General features: G+C 39.0%; 1 protein-coding gene across 5 annotated transcripts in view; it reads left to right on the top strand.

The window, feature by feature from the left end:
• The window catches only part of LOC110957882 (microphthalmia-associated transcription factor-like), a 32680-nt gene extending 18451 nt beyond the window's left edge, over window positions 1-14229 (top strand). For 2 of the 5 annotated variants that reach the window (XM_051949838.1, XM_022204102.2), the window contains exons 3-10: window positions 4276-4491; window positions 4576-4671; window positions 5829-5946; window positions 6264-6356; window positions 6464-6520; window positions 6661-6736; window positions 8799-8946; window positions 9529-14229. In XM_051949838.1, coding sequence (XP_051805798.1) covers window positions 4276-4491; window positions 4576-4671; window positions 5829-5946; window positions 6264-6356; window positions 6464-6520; window positions 6661-6736; window positions 8799-8946; window positions 9529-9924 — 1200 coding nt within the window. In that variant the 3' untranslated portion in view covers window positions 9925-14229. The remainder of the gene's footprint in view (window positions 1-4275; window positions 4492-4575; window positions 4672-5828; window positions 5947-6263; window positions 6357-6463; window positions 6521-6660; window positions 6737-8798; window positions 8947-9528) is intronic. The other 3 variants (XM_051949839.1, XM_022204103.2, XM_051949840.1) reach the window with 2 other exon arrangements.
• The last annotated feature ends 5 nt before the right edge of the window (window positions 14230-14234 follow it).

The raw sequence follows: 14234 nt of genomic DNA on the forward strand, positions 1-14234 counted from the left end.
TTTTATTTATTTTTTGGCCGAGTGGGAACATGCTGAGAGTTGGAAATATTACTGTATAATATTAGCCTAGTGTGATCCTGGTCTGCATCATATAGTGTGGGAGCTGTCTGAACAGATTTATTTCTTGCATTCATAGAAAACTGACAAGTTCTAGCTTACCAGGTTTTCATAAGGCAGGACATTGCATGAGCCCCGAAGCAGTTCACAGAACCTAAAAGAAACAGAAACTGGTGGAGTGATGAATAGATAAAAACAGCTTGTTTTGTACTGCTATAAAATCTGACCTTTAGAGACTCGGAGGATGATAATTAACCAACAGAGTCTCAAAAGAAGCTCTGTTTTCTCTTTTTCTAAAGTGCTGAATAGAAACTAAGTGATGACACACACTGGGTTTTATTAAATAAACTAATGGTATTTTCTGGATTAATAGAGAGTGAAAGATGTCACTTTAGCCCAGTGGTTCTCAACCCTGTTCCTCAGGATCCACTGTCCTGCATGTTTTAGATGCTTCCCTGCTCCAACACACCTGATTCAAATGATCAGCTCGTCATCAAGCCTCTGCAGAAGCCTGATAACGAGCTGATCATTTGAATCAGGTGTGTTGGAGCAGGGAGGCATCTAAAACATGCAGGACAGTGGGTCCTGAGGAACAGGGTTGAGAACCACTGCTTTAGCCAAAAGTGGAAATAGCAGGGTTTATATATTAAAGAAACCACTGCTTTGACCATCACCAGGCTGCTGTGCTTGATGTGTACTTGTTTTTAAAAATGATTGCAGAAAAAAATGTATTTTTTCAGAAAATGCGATAGGATGTCAACCTATTCGGTTGTCCGCACAGTTTGAAACATTTAATCAATATCATGTACATGTGGGATTGTTTAATTTTGATCATTTCCAACCAAATGTGTAATAACTAATAGCTAATTCTATTCTGAAGATCCTTCTAAACGGATGACTGATTGAATGTTCATCTAAATTACTAGCTTAATGTTTCTACATTGCTCTTTGTTTGTAGTTACTATTAACAAGAAACTATTAATGAAAAAATTAGGACCACTGTATAATGTTGTTACTATTCTTGATAGCTGATTCACTATTATAGGAAGTTTTTGAAGCAAAATAGTAAAAATTCAGATTTTTATTAACAATGTAAATATCTGCTGTTTTTTTGCTGTGATATTTTCAATGTTTTACTATTTTGTGATGTTTTATTGACCGAACATTCAGTCAACAAAATCATGATAATTATCAACTGCAGCTCCCACATCACAAAATAAAACACCTTTTTAGTGCAGAGATGGAGGGCTTCTCAATAAAATACAAACTTGACGGACATAAAATGAAATGAAAAACCAAGAAAAGCTTAAAATAACTGTATTAACAGTTGTTTTTTCAATCAAAATCAACCCAAGCTGAATTCGGTTGCAAGTTGTTGATAAGCGACAAAGATTACTAGTGCTCACGGTTTGTTTACACGTTATTCACACATGCATTACTAATAATTGGGTTGCACATTTATGGCTCAAGTATATCCATCTGGATTAGGTTTCTAAATACTCTGCTATGAGTTCAATCTATTATCGGGATCAGCGCCACTCTTTTCACAGCATCGGAAACATTTTCATACGGTGTGTTTGAGTGCCTTGAAAAAATGATTTGCAGAGGAGTTCAATCACGACTGAAAACGGTGGAAATTATCCTCAAGATGCTTTAAAATAAATGTAACATTACACTAATGCTAAGCGCAACAATGGCAACAAAGTAAAGGCTAAATGATGCTATAAGTGGCCGACACTGATGCATCTTTTGCCCAAAGCAGTCTTCTTAATGTGTCATTGAGATGCTGTAAATATGCCCTCAGTGCTGTCAGCTTTACAATCCTGTGCTGACGACTTACAGCCTACAGCGTTCTCAGTCATACCTGCGGGATTCACAGTATGTTAATGTGACTCACATGAGTCTCCCCTGCAGGACAATCACAGCGTATCGGAGCACAAAGAAGGGGCTCTGAAAGAGTTTGTGTTCTGGTAAGAAGTGGTAAAAATTAATGATTACATGGAGACAATCAGTGTGAAGATAATAATGTACACCTGCACACTTCATTCCAATTCATGCCATTGATTTTGATTTTATGAAGTTTAGGTTTAGTTTTTGTTGACATTGTGGGAAATGTGCAAACGGATTTGTCCTGCACTGTTAAATTCAAAGCCGTCTCAAATTTTTTTACCATTCTGATTCCTCAAAATTAGCAGAACAGGACATTAAAATGCCACTGAATTTAATAGTCTGGTACAAGGCATCACAGGGCTAAAGCATTGTACTGGAAATGACATCACTGTGACTGTGTCAAATCAAAACCTGAACATTACAGGCATCATAGAAGTACACCTTTATGGCAGAATACAAGAATACTCATTATACACTGTCAAAAAAGTACAGAAAAACAAAAAATCGTGATAAAATTACTTGTGTTGCCTTGTATGAACACAAACTTGCACACAAAGACCGTCTCTGTGAACATCACTGCATTTATACTGTCAGTTTTAAAAGATACAAGACCTATTATCCATTTTCAGCAGTAGAATAACCCAGTGCAATTTTTCCTACTAGTGGAAAAGGTTACTGCTGGAGTCAGTTCATTTATTGTATCTGTTCCACAACCATATCAGTTGGGATGCCACTGTGTTGAGTGCAGTTTACAGACTGAGGGAACTTCTTCTCGAACCTGTGACCTCCTCAGGTCTCTTGGTGAAGCCGATGCTCTGGGGTTATGCAGAACAAATGCATCAATTTAAAAATGGAAGCAAAACACGGTGGCTTGTTGTTCATTAGTTGAAAGACGTGCCATTTCTCTAACCTGTTAAAAATGTCATTTAGACACGGCGAGATGCAAGTGGCAGACCAACAAAGAAGAAACGGACTTTATTCTTTGTGCTGTGCTGAATTGGGAACACATGCCAATTATCCTCATGGGTTAAAAAAAGTGGATGGGGCAAAGTAACAGCCCCGGGCAAGTTTCAGTAAAAGAGGTGGCCTTGGAAGACAAAGGCTCTAACTGTTAGCACCACATCCTGACATCAAGTGATACACCATAAAGGAATAAATACAGATTTTACATAAAACAACACAAATGTGAAAAGGCTCATTGTATTTACTGAAATTCTCTGACATGCATAACTAATTACTTTCCTTGCCTTTTAAAGATGAACTGCATGTGTCTGTTCTCATACTGCGAGGCTTAGTCGTCTGGTGCAACCAAGAAGGAAGCAGCTACACTTTCTTCTTAGTTTAGATAGAAATCAAAGAGAAGTTTAGGTCCATTTTTGATGCTTAATTGTACTGCCTAAAAAGGAAATGATGCTTGAGATGCTTGGATACCAACCTTATGAGGTATGTTTAAAATTAATTTACATGGGAAATAACATGATGTGGATCAGGTTAAATTCTCATTTACTGTTTATTCTTGCTGATGCATTCTCTATTTGCATTCAGTGATGTGTCTATCTTTACTGAACTGCAGAATTTGTTCATCATTGCATCAAAAATTCAGGCTAAAGAGGCGATGGTTCAAATATAGACCTCCAAATGTGAGCTGGAACACGGCAGTTCTGCTCCATTTAAAATGTGTTACAGCCTGACAAACACTGTCTCTGAAGTTTGTTTATTTGCCTGCAGAAGCTTTCCGGACCATTAATGCTGTGTGGGGGATTAATGATCCACAGAAATCAAATTTATCATTAAACTGGGAGTACAGAGACGGGTGTGCGTGTAATTTTTGTTACTCAAATATGTGGGCTGCGAATTTAGCAGAGCAGAAAGTAGTCGAGTTGAAGGAAAATATGTACAAAGTGTTTACTTCTGAGACTCTGAGATAACAACTCCTGACAGCGTCTCGAAAGAAAAAATGCATAATGCAGTGTAGGATTTGACGTCTCTGTCAGGTTTATTTTAGTATTATAGTCAGAATTGTGCAATACAAGGGAGAGGCAGGGCTTTGAGTTATATTTAGAATCATTTAATCTAATAAAAGACCTATTTGACAGCACATATCAAAAGAACCTTGTACTATTTGAAATGAATTGCTTCTTCTCAGTGACATCTCATTTGCTAGTATGACCAAGGAGTATATTTATGTAGCTTTTTTCCTAAACAAGGAGCATCTCTTCCTCTAACCATCAATACACTCAGTGCATCACATGCCTTGTCTCCTCGCTAATCATGTTTTATTTTTTTGTCTTTTCTTCTCATTTTTCCTGCTCTGCTCTCTACCAATAGGTCCAGACTCACTTGGAGAACCCCACTAAGTACCACATCCAGCGCTCCCAGCAGCAGCAGGTGAAGCGGTACCTGGGAAAGCTTGGTTCTCAGGCGTTGAGCTTGCCCTGCCCTAACCAGTCCTCTGACCACGGGGGCATGCCGCCAGGGCCGGGCAACAGCGCCCCCAACAGCCCTATGGCCTTACTGACCCTCAACTCTAACTGCGAGAAAGAGGTGAGTTCTCATTTAGACTGGCTGTGCACTTTGCTTTTGTGATCCTCAATTATTCATTCCTGCTTGTACATTATTTGGCTTCAGATGGATGATGTCATCGACGACATTATTAGTCTGGAGTCCAGTTACAGTGATGACATCCTCGGCCTGATGGATCCAGGACTTCAGATGGCAAACACGGTAAATGTGTGTGTGTGATTGCGTTACTTTATCCTGAACACTTGCTTTATGTACAAACCAATAGCTTCTTTCTTTTGAAAAGTCACTACATTAGGGCGTTTCATCTCGTGTGTTTTAGCGTAAAAACATCAGCAAATTCTGAGACGCTGAAACAAAGGCTGGGTCTCAAATCACCTACTTTTTACTTTAAATACCTACTACAACTACCCTCACAAAATGATGATGGTTTCATGTAGAATGCATTCAGTTGGCCCATCCCACTTTGTCATAATAATGCACCTTAAACTTTAACTGTTTCCATCTGTATTGTGGTGGTATGCTCATCCATTATCTTGATTCTGCTGTGATGCTTTTCTCTTCGTAAACTACAGTTATTTGAATGGTAATGTTATATCTACTAGCCAGGGAGGTCAGTAATCTACAACTTTTGAACAGTTAGCTAAGAAAAAGTCCTGCACAGAAACCCCCTTAAATACATAATTTGTTGTTTTCACTCACTCCTCATGTGTTTTTGCTGTGGAACTGAGGCTACATCCAGACTAATACGTTTTCATCTTGAACCAGAGTTTTAAAACAGAGATGATCTCTTTCCAGACGAGTGTTTTCAGATCATTCGGAAATAATCGCTGCTCACACAACCATTCGTGCACTCTTTGCATGCAGACGTCACTGCAAACATGAAACAGGGGATAGGTTGTTTATTGTAGAAAATACTGCACAGGAAGTACAGCAGTGGTTAAAAGCAAGACCAGAATTTTCCTAAACTGCTGCTGGCATAGATAACAAGATAAGTAGTGCCTGCAATTTGTTGTCCATGCTGAATGAACTGCAGATGGACAAGGCTCATGTCTTTGTCTTCTTGCCGAAAAGGGTCACGAGATGATGGTGTGATGAGTCAGGGGAGGACACAGTGACTGATAAGACTCAACGGGAAAATACATTTGGGTGTCTTGGTTTCCAAAGTCTTTGTTTTAGAGGTTTGGAGTAGTGGCGGTAGGAAGAAACAGCTGTGCGTTTTTAAACCAAGCCATATCATTGTGGACGTAGCCTCACAGATAGAAAACCTTTCTCATGACGCTCGCTCTGTGATGCTCATTAGCATGTGTAGAAAAGAGGTGTGATCTTTTCTCATTGGTGATTTTCCTGCGTCCCCTCAGATCCCAGTTCCTGCAAACCTCATGGACATGTATGGAAACCAGGGTATGTCCCAGCAAGGCCTTCCCATCAGCAACTCCTGCCCTGCCAACCTGCCCAACATCAAAAGGGAATACTCTGGTAAGCAGGACAGTCGGTCACAGCGAAAGACACACAAATGATTAAAAACTAGTTTTCTGCCCTCACGATGAATCTGTAAAATGTTTCAGATGTTTGAGCTGTGAAAATTAGCCGTGACATCTATTCAGCATGTCTAAATACATATATAAGTTCTCCTCTTCAGGCCTTTGTGCAGAGCATTATGTAGCATTTCTAGACCTAGTCCATCTTCTGTAATCCTCTTCTGCGCGTGGAGGTCGACTCCACATGTTTTTTCCATTGTGCTTGCATTCATTCTGTACATTTTGATACTGAATACAACATTATTTATCACATAGTTTCACAATCCCCGGCCATCATGCATATGCTGGATAAGTCTGGATCCTGTGGCAAATTTGACAACTATCAGAGGCCTGAAGGGTTCCCTGTGGGTACGTCTGATTGTATGGCTTCAAAATGTAGAAGATAGCTGTTGCACATTTGTTTGTGCTTGTACTGCACTGTTGATTTTATTTGCTAATCAAAATCTGTTTTCCAGAAGCAGAGGTAAGAGCTCTGGCAAAGGAGAGGCAGAAGAAAGACAACCATAATCTGAGTGAGTTTTGATGTGATCATGCTTGCAATTGTGCTACCCTGTTACCTACATTATAAGAAGTCATCAAATCATGCTTAAGGTGACAATCTTTGATACCATTTGTTAAATTTCTTCTCTTTTTTTCTGTCTTTCTTCTGTAGTTGAGAGAAGACGGCGGTTTAACATCAATGATCGAATTAAGGAATTGGGAACTTTAATTCCAAAATCCAATGATCCGTAAGTTAGTTATCATATTCACTTTTCTTAACCAAAACAGACTTGAAAAACATAGCAACATTCATGTGCAACAAGATCTAATATTTGTTACTTAAAGAGGGAAATCTTATCCGGAAAAGGCAGGAAAAATGGATTGCAGATGTTGTTGTATATCTTCTAGTTTTGCTTTATTTAATAGCTATCATGAACAACTCATCCAAAAAATAATTAGATATAATAATTAGATTAGTAAAAAATAGAGTGAACATTTTTCCAGCCTGTCTATCCACACTGGTTACGAAGAGCTTTCTTTCCTGCTTAAAAAACATAAAAGTCCTTTGTAAAAATTCTGAAGTTGAGCTGAAGCTAATATCAGTCATTGTGTTCCAAAATGACTTTTGTACATAAAAGTCATTTTCAAAGAACTTACAATCTGTCTGCGGTACTAAATCAAGAATTGTTCGTAGATTCACAGTGAAAATTTTGTTCAAAAAGTACTAAATAGCCCTCTTCATTTCTTTTTTGCAATTCAAATCTTTATTTAAACACATGTAGTAACAGCTCAGAGTGGTACATCATACAAAAATACAGAAAAGGAAAGAAAAACCAGGAAGGCCTCCGACATAGGAATACATTTTCTAAAGTTCAGGTAGGTCCTGTCAAAAGGAATTTAACAGCAGGGAGACAGCAAAGCAGATAAGTAGAAAATAAAAACAAATAATACAGTAATATATATATATACATACACACACACATATATACATATACATACACACATACACAAATACATTGTACAGATAAAAAATAATCTGGTAGTAGTAAAGACAACAAGAATAATAAAATTTAAAAAAAGAGGTGAGGTAGACAAACATTTGTTCAAGCGGGTCTCACCATCACGGCTCTAGTTAGAAGTGAGATGTTCCAGTCCTCTTCATTTCTATGTTGATCCCCACATTAGCTTCAGCTGAACTTAAGAATGCATTTTTGTAGATTTCATCCCCCATCTCCAGCTCCCTTTCCCTGTTGTGTTTATGACAGACTTTATAGCAAAGGATCTCTGACTAAGTTATGGTTTGTAGGTATACAGATCTGTTGGGTTTATCTGATTTAAGTAAATCAGTAAGACAATGGCTGAAGGAATCAACTTTGATGCATTTAGAAAGTGTAAACGCGAAGATCACGATATTCTGGTGATATTCATCACTTTAAACTCCCTCTGCTCTCATTCTCTGCCCTTTGACCTGCCTGTGGTTCTGGGAAGATCCCAGCAGCCTCTTTTCTTGTGCCTGTTCACTGCTGGTTGTTTTGCTAAACCTCAGCTTGGTGTGCTTTACACACGTACACACACACGCACACACACCTATATACAGACAAATTCAGAGACTGCCTTTCACAAACAGACCCAGCCTATATAACTACACATCCCGCAAAAGCAAACATTCATGCACTTCTTAGCACTACAGTTGTTCTCTGCTCACATTAACTGATTACTTTGAAGTTAAATGTGTCCATGCATTTACAAAAATAACATTTCAGTGCCTGTGCATAAGCCTCAGAGCTACTTTTAACCTAAACCCACAATACCTCTGAGGATAAATGTGAAGATGTTTGAGCTGTTGCAGGGATTTTTCCCGTCTCGTCTACCAAAGATCGATTTTACTCCCACAAATCCCCCAGTGCAACGTTTCATTTTACAAGGAGCTCGGGGTCATCCTTATGACTGCTTGTGATCCCGGTGACCTTCTCTGCATAAATTTCCAAAGTAGAAGTCATTCCTGTGAAGAACTAACCTCAGTGACCTCCTCAGCAGCTCTGTTCCTTGTTTCTCTTCTTTTTTTTATAACCGAACAGGCATAAATTGCACTCTATTATTGCAGACCCGCTTGAGTGATTCACACTTTGAAAGTCATCATTGTCATATTTTCAATAGTGTCGACATCAGCGCCCCTTTTTTCCTCAAATGAAAACCCTTAATTACACCTTCAGATTTTTATGGAGTGGAAGCTGCTGATTGTCCGACATCAAAACTTTGGATCTAAAAAGCTGTTGGATGTAAGAATAATGGCTCCTCTGTGATTTTCAGAGACATGCGCTGGAACAAAGGCACCATCCTGAAGGCATCAGTGGACTACATCAGGAAGCTGCAGCGTGAGCAGCAGAGGGCCAAGGAGCTGGACAGCCGTCAGAAGAAGCTCGAACATGCCAACCGACATCTGATGTTGAGAATACAGGTAAAGACTTTGATGAAGACAAGCCATTAGAAGACAGAGTCACAGGGTCGGAGATATCTATCAGAAACGTGCTATTAGCTGCAGTGAAATAAAAAAAACCCCGCCTCTGCTGACTTCAAAAGAAATTATTACGCTTTTATGAAATACAGAAGCTTCGGGGAAATGAATTCACACTGCAAAGGCCTTTTTTTAATGAGGGATCCTGCTGTTTAGGCCATCATCTTGTAACAAATTGATCACAAGGCAAAGGATCAGTGTGATTCAACAGACAATAAATGATTGATCAGTTTGTAGGTTTGCCTTGTAATAATTAATGTGAGCAGCACATCATGGGGAAACAGTAAAGCTTCTGAGATTTTACAAAGGTGAAAAGTCATTGAAATGCGTCAATCAGAAGGCAGTTTCAAACAAAATTCACCTGCAATACCAGCTCTGCTAACCGTGTTCTCAGTGGAAACCTTTGATCACTAGAGTGTACCTGTTAAAGATGAAAAGGGCTTCATGATCGACCACCCTCTCATGAGATTAATTTGATTAAGAATCAGAATGGCAGTAAAAGATTCAAATGTTTTTGTGTGTCAGGAATTAGAGATGCAGGCTCGGGCTCACGGTCTGGCCACCGCGTCTTCAGCGCTCTGCTCTGGCGAACTCGGGCCCCGGACCATCAAGCAGGAGCCGGCTCTGGAGGACTGTCACCAGGACCTGTACACACTCCATCCCCATCACCAACACCACCCCGCCTGCACTTCCGAACCACCCGGCACCCTGGAGCTGAGCGAGGGCCACTCCAACTACCCCGAAGGCCACTACAGCGTCCACAGCAAGCCGGGCTCCAAACTCAACGACATCCTCATGGAAGACACCTTATCACCGGTGAGAGGGGGGGACCCTTTGCTCTCGTCCGTCTCTCCGGACGCCTCAAAGGACAGCAGTCGCAAGAGCAGCGTAAGCATGGATGAGAATGAGCCGGCCTGTTAGCACCCCCTGCTGGAGGACACGTCGCCTGCATCTTCCACCTGCTCCACCCTGTCAGCGGCTAACACACTCCCAGCTACTCGAGAGGCTTTTCCCCCCTTCCGTTCGTGGTGTATTTGTTTCCTCTTTCTCCCCCACCTGTGTTTACATGTATTGAATCTTTTCCATTCATGCTATTTTTTTTCTTTTGTTTGTGTCATTCGAAGCTCTCAACCTTGATTTCAAGGACTTGATTTTAAAGTGTCTGCTTTAATCACTACTTTGATGACAATGAGTTACAAAAATACAAGTTTTTATATTTAAAAAAAAATACATTTATCTTTGGATAGAGGCTAGATTATGTGTTTTTCTATTGATTCCAAAGAATCTAGGGAAATTATAAATCATGGTCAGAAATGTAGATATTTTGTGGTGAGATGAACACTGCTTTTTAAATCACTAGCAATAATAGAAGAAAACAAAATCTATTTATTACTATAGTGCTTTACACTCTTTGTGTCTTAGATTGAACTTGAATGTGCCAATGCCTTATTAAGATGTGTACACATCGTTGTCGTATTGCTATGCACATGTTTTGGCTGTTAGCTGAGTCTTTGTCAGTCTTAGAGTTTAAATTTATTTGCTTGACAAATATTAATCATTTCGAGATTTGATCTTATTTATGTTCCTCTTTAAACAGGACTTTATTTACACATTCTCCTCAAAATCTTATTTATGACGAGGCATTTACAAAAAGCCTAACATGATGAATTAAAGCACATCAAAAAAACTAAAAGCTAAAAAAGTCTCCTTTAAGAAACCAACAAACTTATCATTGATAATGATTCAGTGTCATAATGAGAAACAATCCAATAACACGACAGAAATGTCGAGTTTTACAGCCCATCCTTTAACATACGATGCTGTTTGATCCAGCAGTGTGTACCAGCTATATGACCTGAACATTCCTCACTGCCAAAACCACAGAAATATTTATATTAAAAACAGAATTAAATGAAAAGTAATAGAATTTCAAAATCATAAAAAGGCTGTAGAAGGTTCTAAAAGAATCTTGATCGATCAGAATATAATAATATAATTCTAAAAATCTTTGAGAAAGGTGAATCAGTTCAATTTTATTGTATTCTTATTCGCAGTGATCAGACAGAAAACTGGTAAAACTGCGACTCTTTCAGCACACAGTTTACTGTAGCAATACAGGCGTGTTGATCTCAGACTTTATAACAGTCCATCAATTTCCTAAATTATTGTTTTTTTTTTATACCACTTCATTTCACATTCAGGATTTTTTTTTCCATTATGTGAACATTTATATTGCCAAGGACTATAAGGAGACTGCTTTGGGATTTTGTATGAAATGCATGACATTGTCAAAACACTGGAATGACCTCTGTAAATTGAAATGTGGTTTGTTCGCCTTCTTTTTTCTTTTTTATCTAAGCATAAACTAACTATGGTATTTGGCTCGTCAGATGCATACAGAATATTGTATGAGACTGTAGATTCTTTATGGTTGTATATTTCAGCAGTTTGTTTAGAAGTTAGTCGTAGCATGTTGCGTAAATATGCCTTCGTTAATGACTACCTGCCATACACTGAGAGCCCTGTAACGGCACAGCCTCCATTCTGTCAAACTATGCAATGGTTGAAGTTGTGCCTGTAAAGCAGCAGCGTCATGTCTTGAAAATGTGATCTCTTTATGAATTAGTCTGAGACGGTGTTGAAGTGATTCTCTTTTCATTTAAGTGCCTTAAAGTGGTTTCTGTTACCCTGGTGACGTGAGAGGAGTAATGCAACATTTTGTTGATGTTTATAGTGGCGTCTGGTGCTTCGTAGATTAACTGAAGAGTGCCGAGGCCCCTGAGAGAGCAGCAAGGAGGGACCTTTAGTCAGAGTGAGATTACGCTCAAATAAGTGTCTCAGACTCAAGAACCACAAGAAAGGGTTTGTTATTGTGGATCCCCAAAGTGTTCAGTATTAAATCAGGAATTATCAGTCATGTGAAACAAAGAGTAAAGTAGAATAAAACCTACAAATAACCAATAAATCCAGTAATATTATGATAAGTAATAATTATTGAGTTACACATTTTCTTATTTCATTTATTTTCACTTAATTTCCTTGTTTCTGCCCATTTTCATCTGTTTTATTCCACAGTGGTATTATTCCCACTGACTGGCCATCCTTCCATGCAGCCACAAAGCCTAGCCAGCAAACTCCTGATAGCTAGAGCAATGACAGCGCCAATCTAAGTCTGATATAGCAGATTCTCTGTAAGGAGCATGAGTCTGATGTGTTCTTCATCTGGTGGGCCGAAACGCTGTGATCATGAAAAGTGTCATTATGGACAATCCATAATTTGTAGCAGTACGCTGAGGTTTGATGTGCCTCTTGAGATGGCTATGTCGTTCAGATATCTCAAGAACTTTCTTGCCTTGAAATTCAAAACAGACGTTTCATGGCACCCAGAGGATGAATCTTAAAGGCTTTTGCTTTCCTGTGGCTCTTTATCTTGCCCCACCAGCAGGTTTTCAGCCTCATGTGAAATGGATTCATTGCTATGGGGCAGACATTCCTGTTCCCCTAAGGATAAACCATAGTTACTAAGGATGTCAGAAGCAGATCTCAAGGATCATGGCAGATCCGTGTTGTTATCAACACTTTTCTGAGTCCAATCTTTTCCTTACCCTCCTGCTGCACACTGCACCTGTCTCTGTCATCCCTCCCGTTGTTTGCTAAACTCCCACTGCTCTCTGCTCACCACGGGGTTACACAGTGACAGACTCAACCAGGTGTTGCAGCCAGGTACTACAGCTAATGCTAACTGGCTAAATTGTTTTCTTAATGCATTGCAGAGCTGTACAGCTGTCCTGCATGTGCACTGGAATGATTTAAATGACATGAATGTACTTGAAATGTATAATATATAGGAAAATGGCTTAGGACTCATTATGGGCAGACACTAAATATTAAATAACTCGGATTACGGAAAACTTGATCGGGACATCCCTAGCAATTTCTTTGGCAATCTATTAGCTTTTCATCAGGCACTATAATCATGATAGTCATAATGTTAGTGTGTTCAGTGCTGTGGACTATGACCAAATACCTGCAAAACGAATAACAATTCCATCAACCTTAATTGCACTGTCCTGTTTAGTGATAATCAGCACGTTAGCATGCTATGACTGTTGCAGCAGTTTCTAAGAATTGTCATTGTGCTCATGTTAGCATCCTGCGTTAAGCACTGTGTACCACTGAGCATTTGTACATGTTCATTTTAATATATTTTGCTAGCTGATTCATGTGATTATTTATTATAATATCGTGTCCATTCATTTAGTATTGAACATTTTGGGAGTCCACATGTTGTAGCTGTGCATTTTGTAAATTGTGCACTGAAGTCAATGTTTCCAAAGTTAGCCTGAATATTTTGAATCCTTCTGAGACTAGTATGAATGTAGTTCACAGTTATAACTGCCAAAATGTGTGCCAAACATAAGACACAATAAATTTATATACAGATAGAAATACAAATGTTTCAACTGGTTTGCTGATGCATCTTGAATAGAGGTGTTTCTCCTCCCTACGTACAAGCAATATGTAGAGTATGATGGCAATCAGGCTATAAGTGAAATACAAAACAAACAAATAAAAACCATAACTCAAGATCATTCTCGCTTTTCATGGAATTTCAGCTGCATGTCAGCCTTCTTATCCACTGAGCAGACCCCACGTGCTCATCAAGACCATGAGATGCAGTTGAAATTCCCTGAAAAAGCTGGTAAGAGATCTTTGAGTTAATATTTTGTTATCATTGATGAAGTACAGCATCAATGGACTGCAGATTTTCCCTTTATGTGCAGCCATAACAGGGATGAAGCCTTAGCAGTACAACATGCACAGGACTGACCCCAGATCCACAGATAAATCAAATAACCCTGAAATGTGACTGGTTCGAATGCATATTAGCATTACAGGTGGTGGTAGCACTTATAATGAAGCCACCGCTTTTACTGATTTCTTATGGTGACTTTTAGAGTTGTAAATTATTATGGCACATTATGGGTAAACCACTAATGAAGAACCATGTTAGCTCAGATTAGACCTCGTCTGCTAATTCTCATTCCTGTGGTTCATACAAACAGCATTGTCTGATGATGTTGCTACTGTTCTTATCGTTACAGTTTATAAGAGATGAATGTAGCAATAGTTACTGTACCCACTGGTTTCAGAGTAGTGGACTCGAACTCATCGGTACTCAATGTGGAAACTATCTTGTGAGAAATATTAAAAGTTTTATTTGAATGCTG

Source organism: Acanthochromis polyacanthus, chromosome 6 (assembly GCF_021347895.1).
Source record: "Acanthochromis polyacanthus isolate Apoly-LR-REF ecotype Palm Island chromosome 6, KAUST_Apoly_ChrSc, whole genome shotgun sequence".
Lineage (NCBI taxonomy): Eukaryota > Metazoa > Chordata > Actinopteri > Pomacentridae > Acanthochromis > Acanthochromis polyacanthus.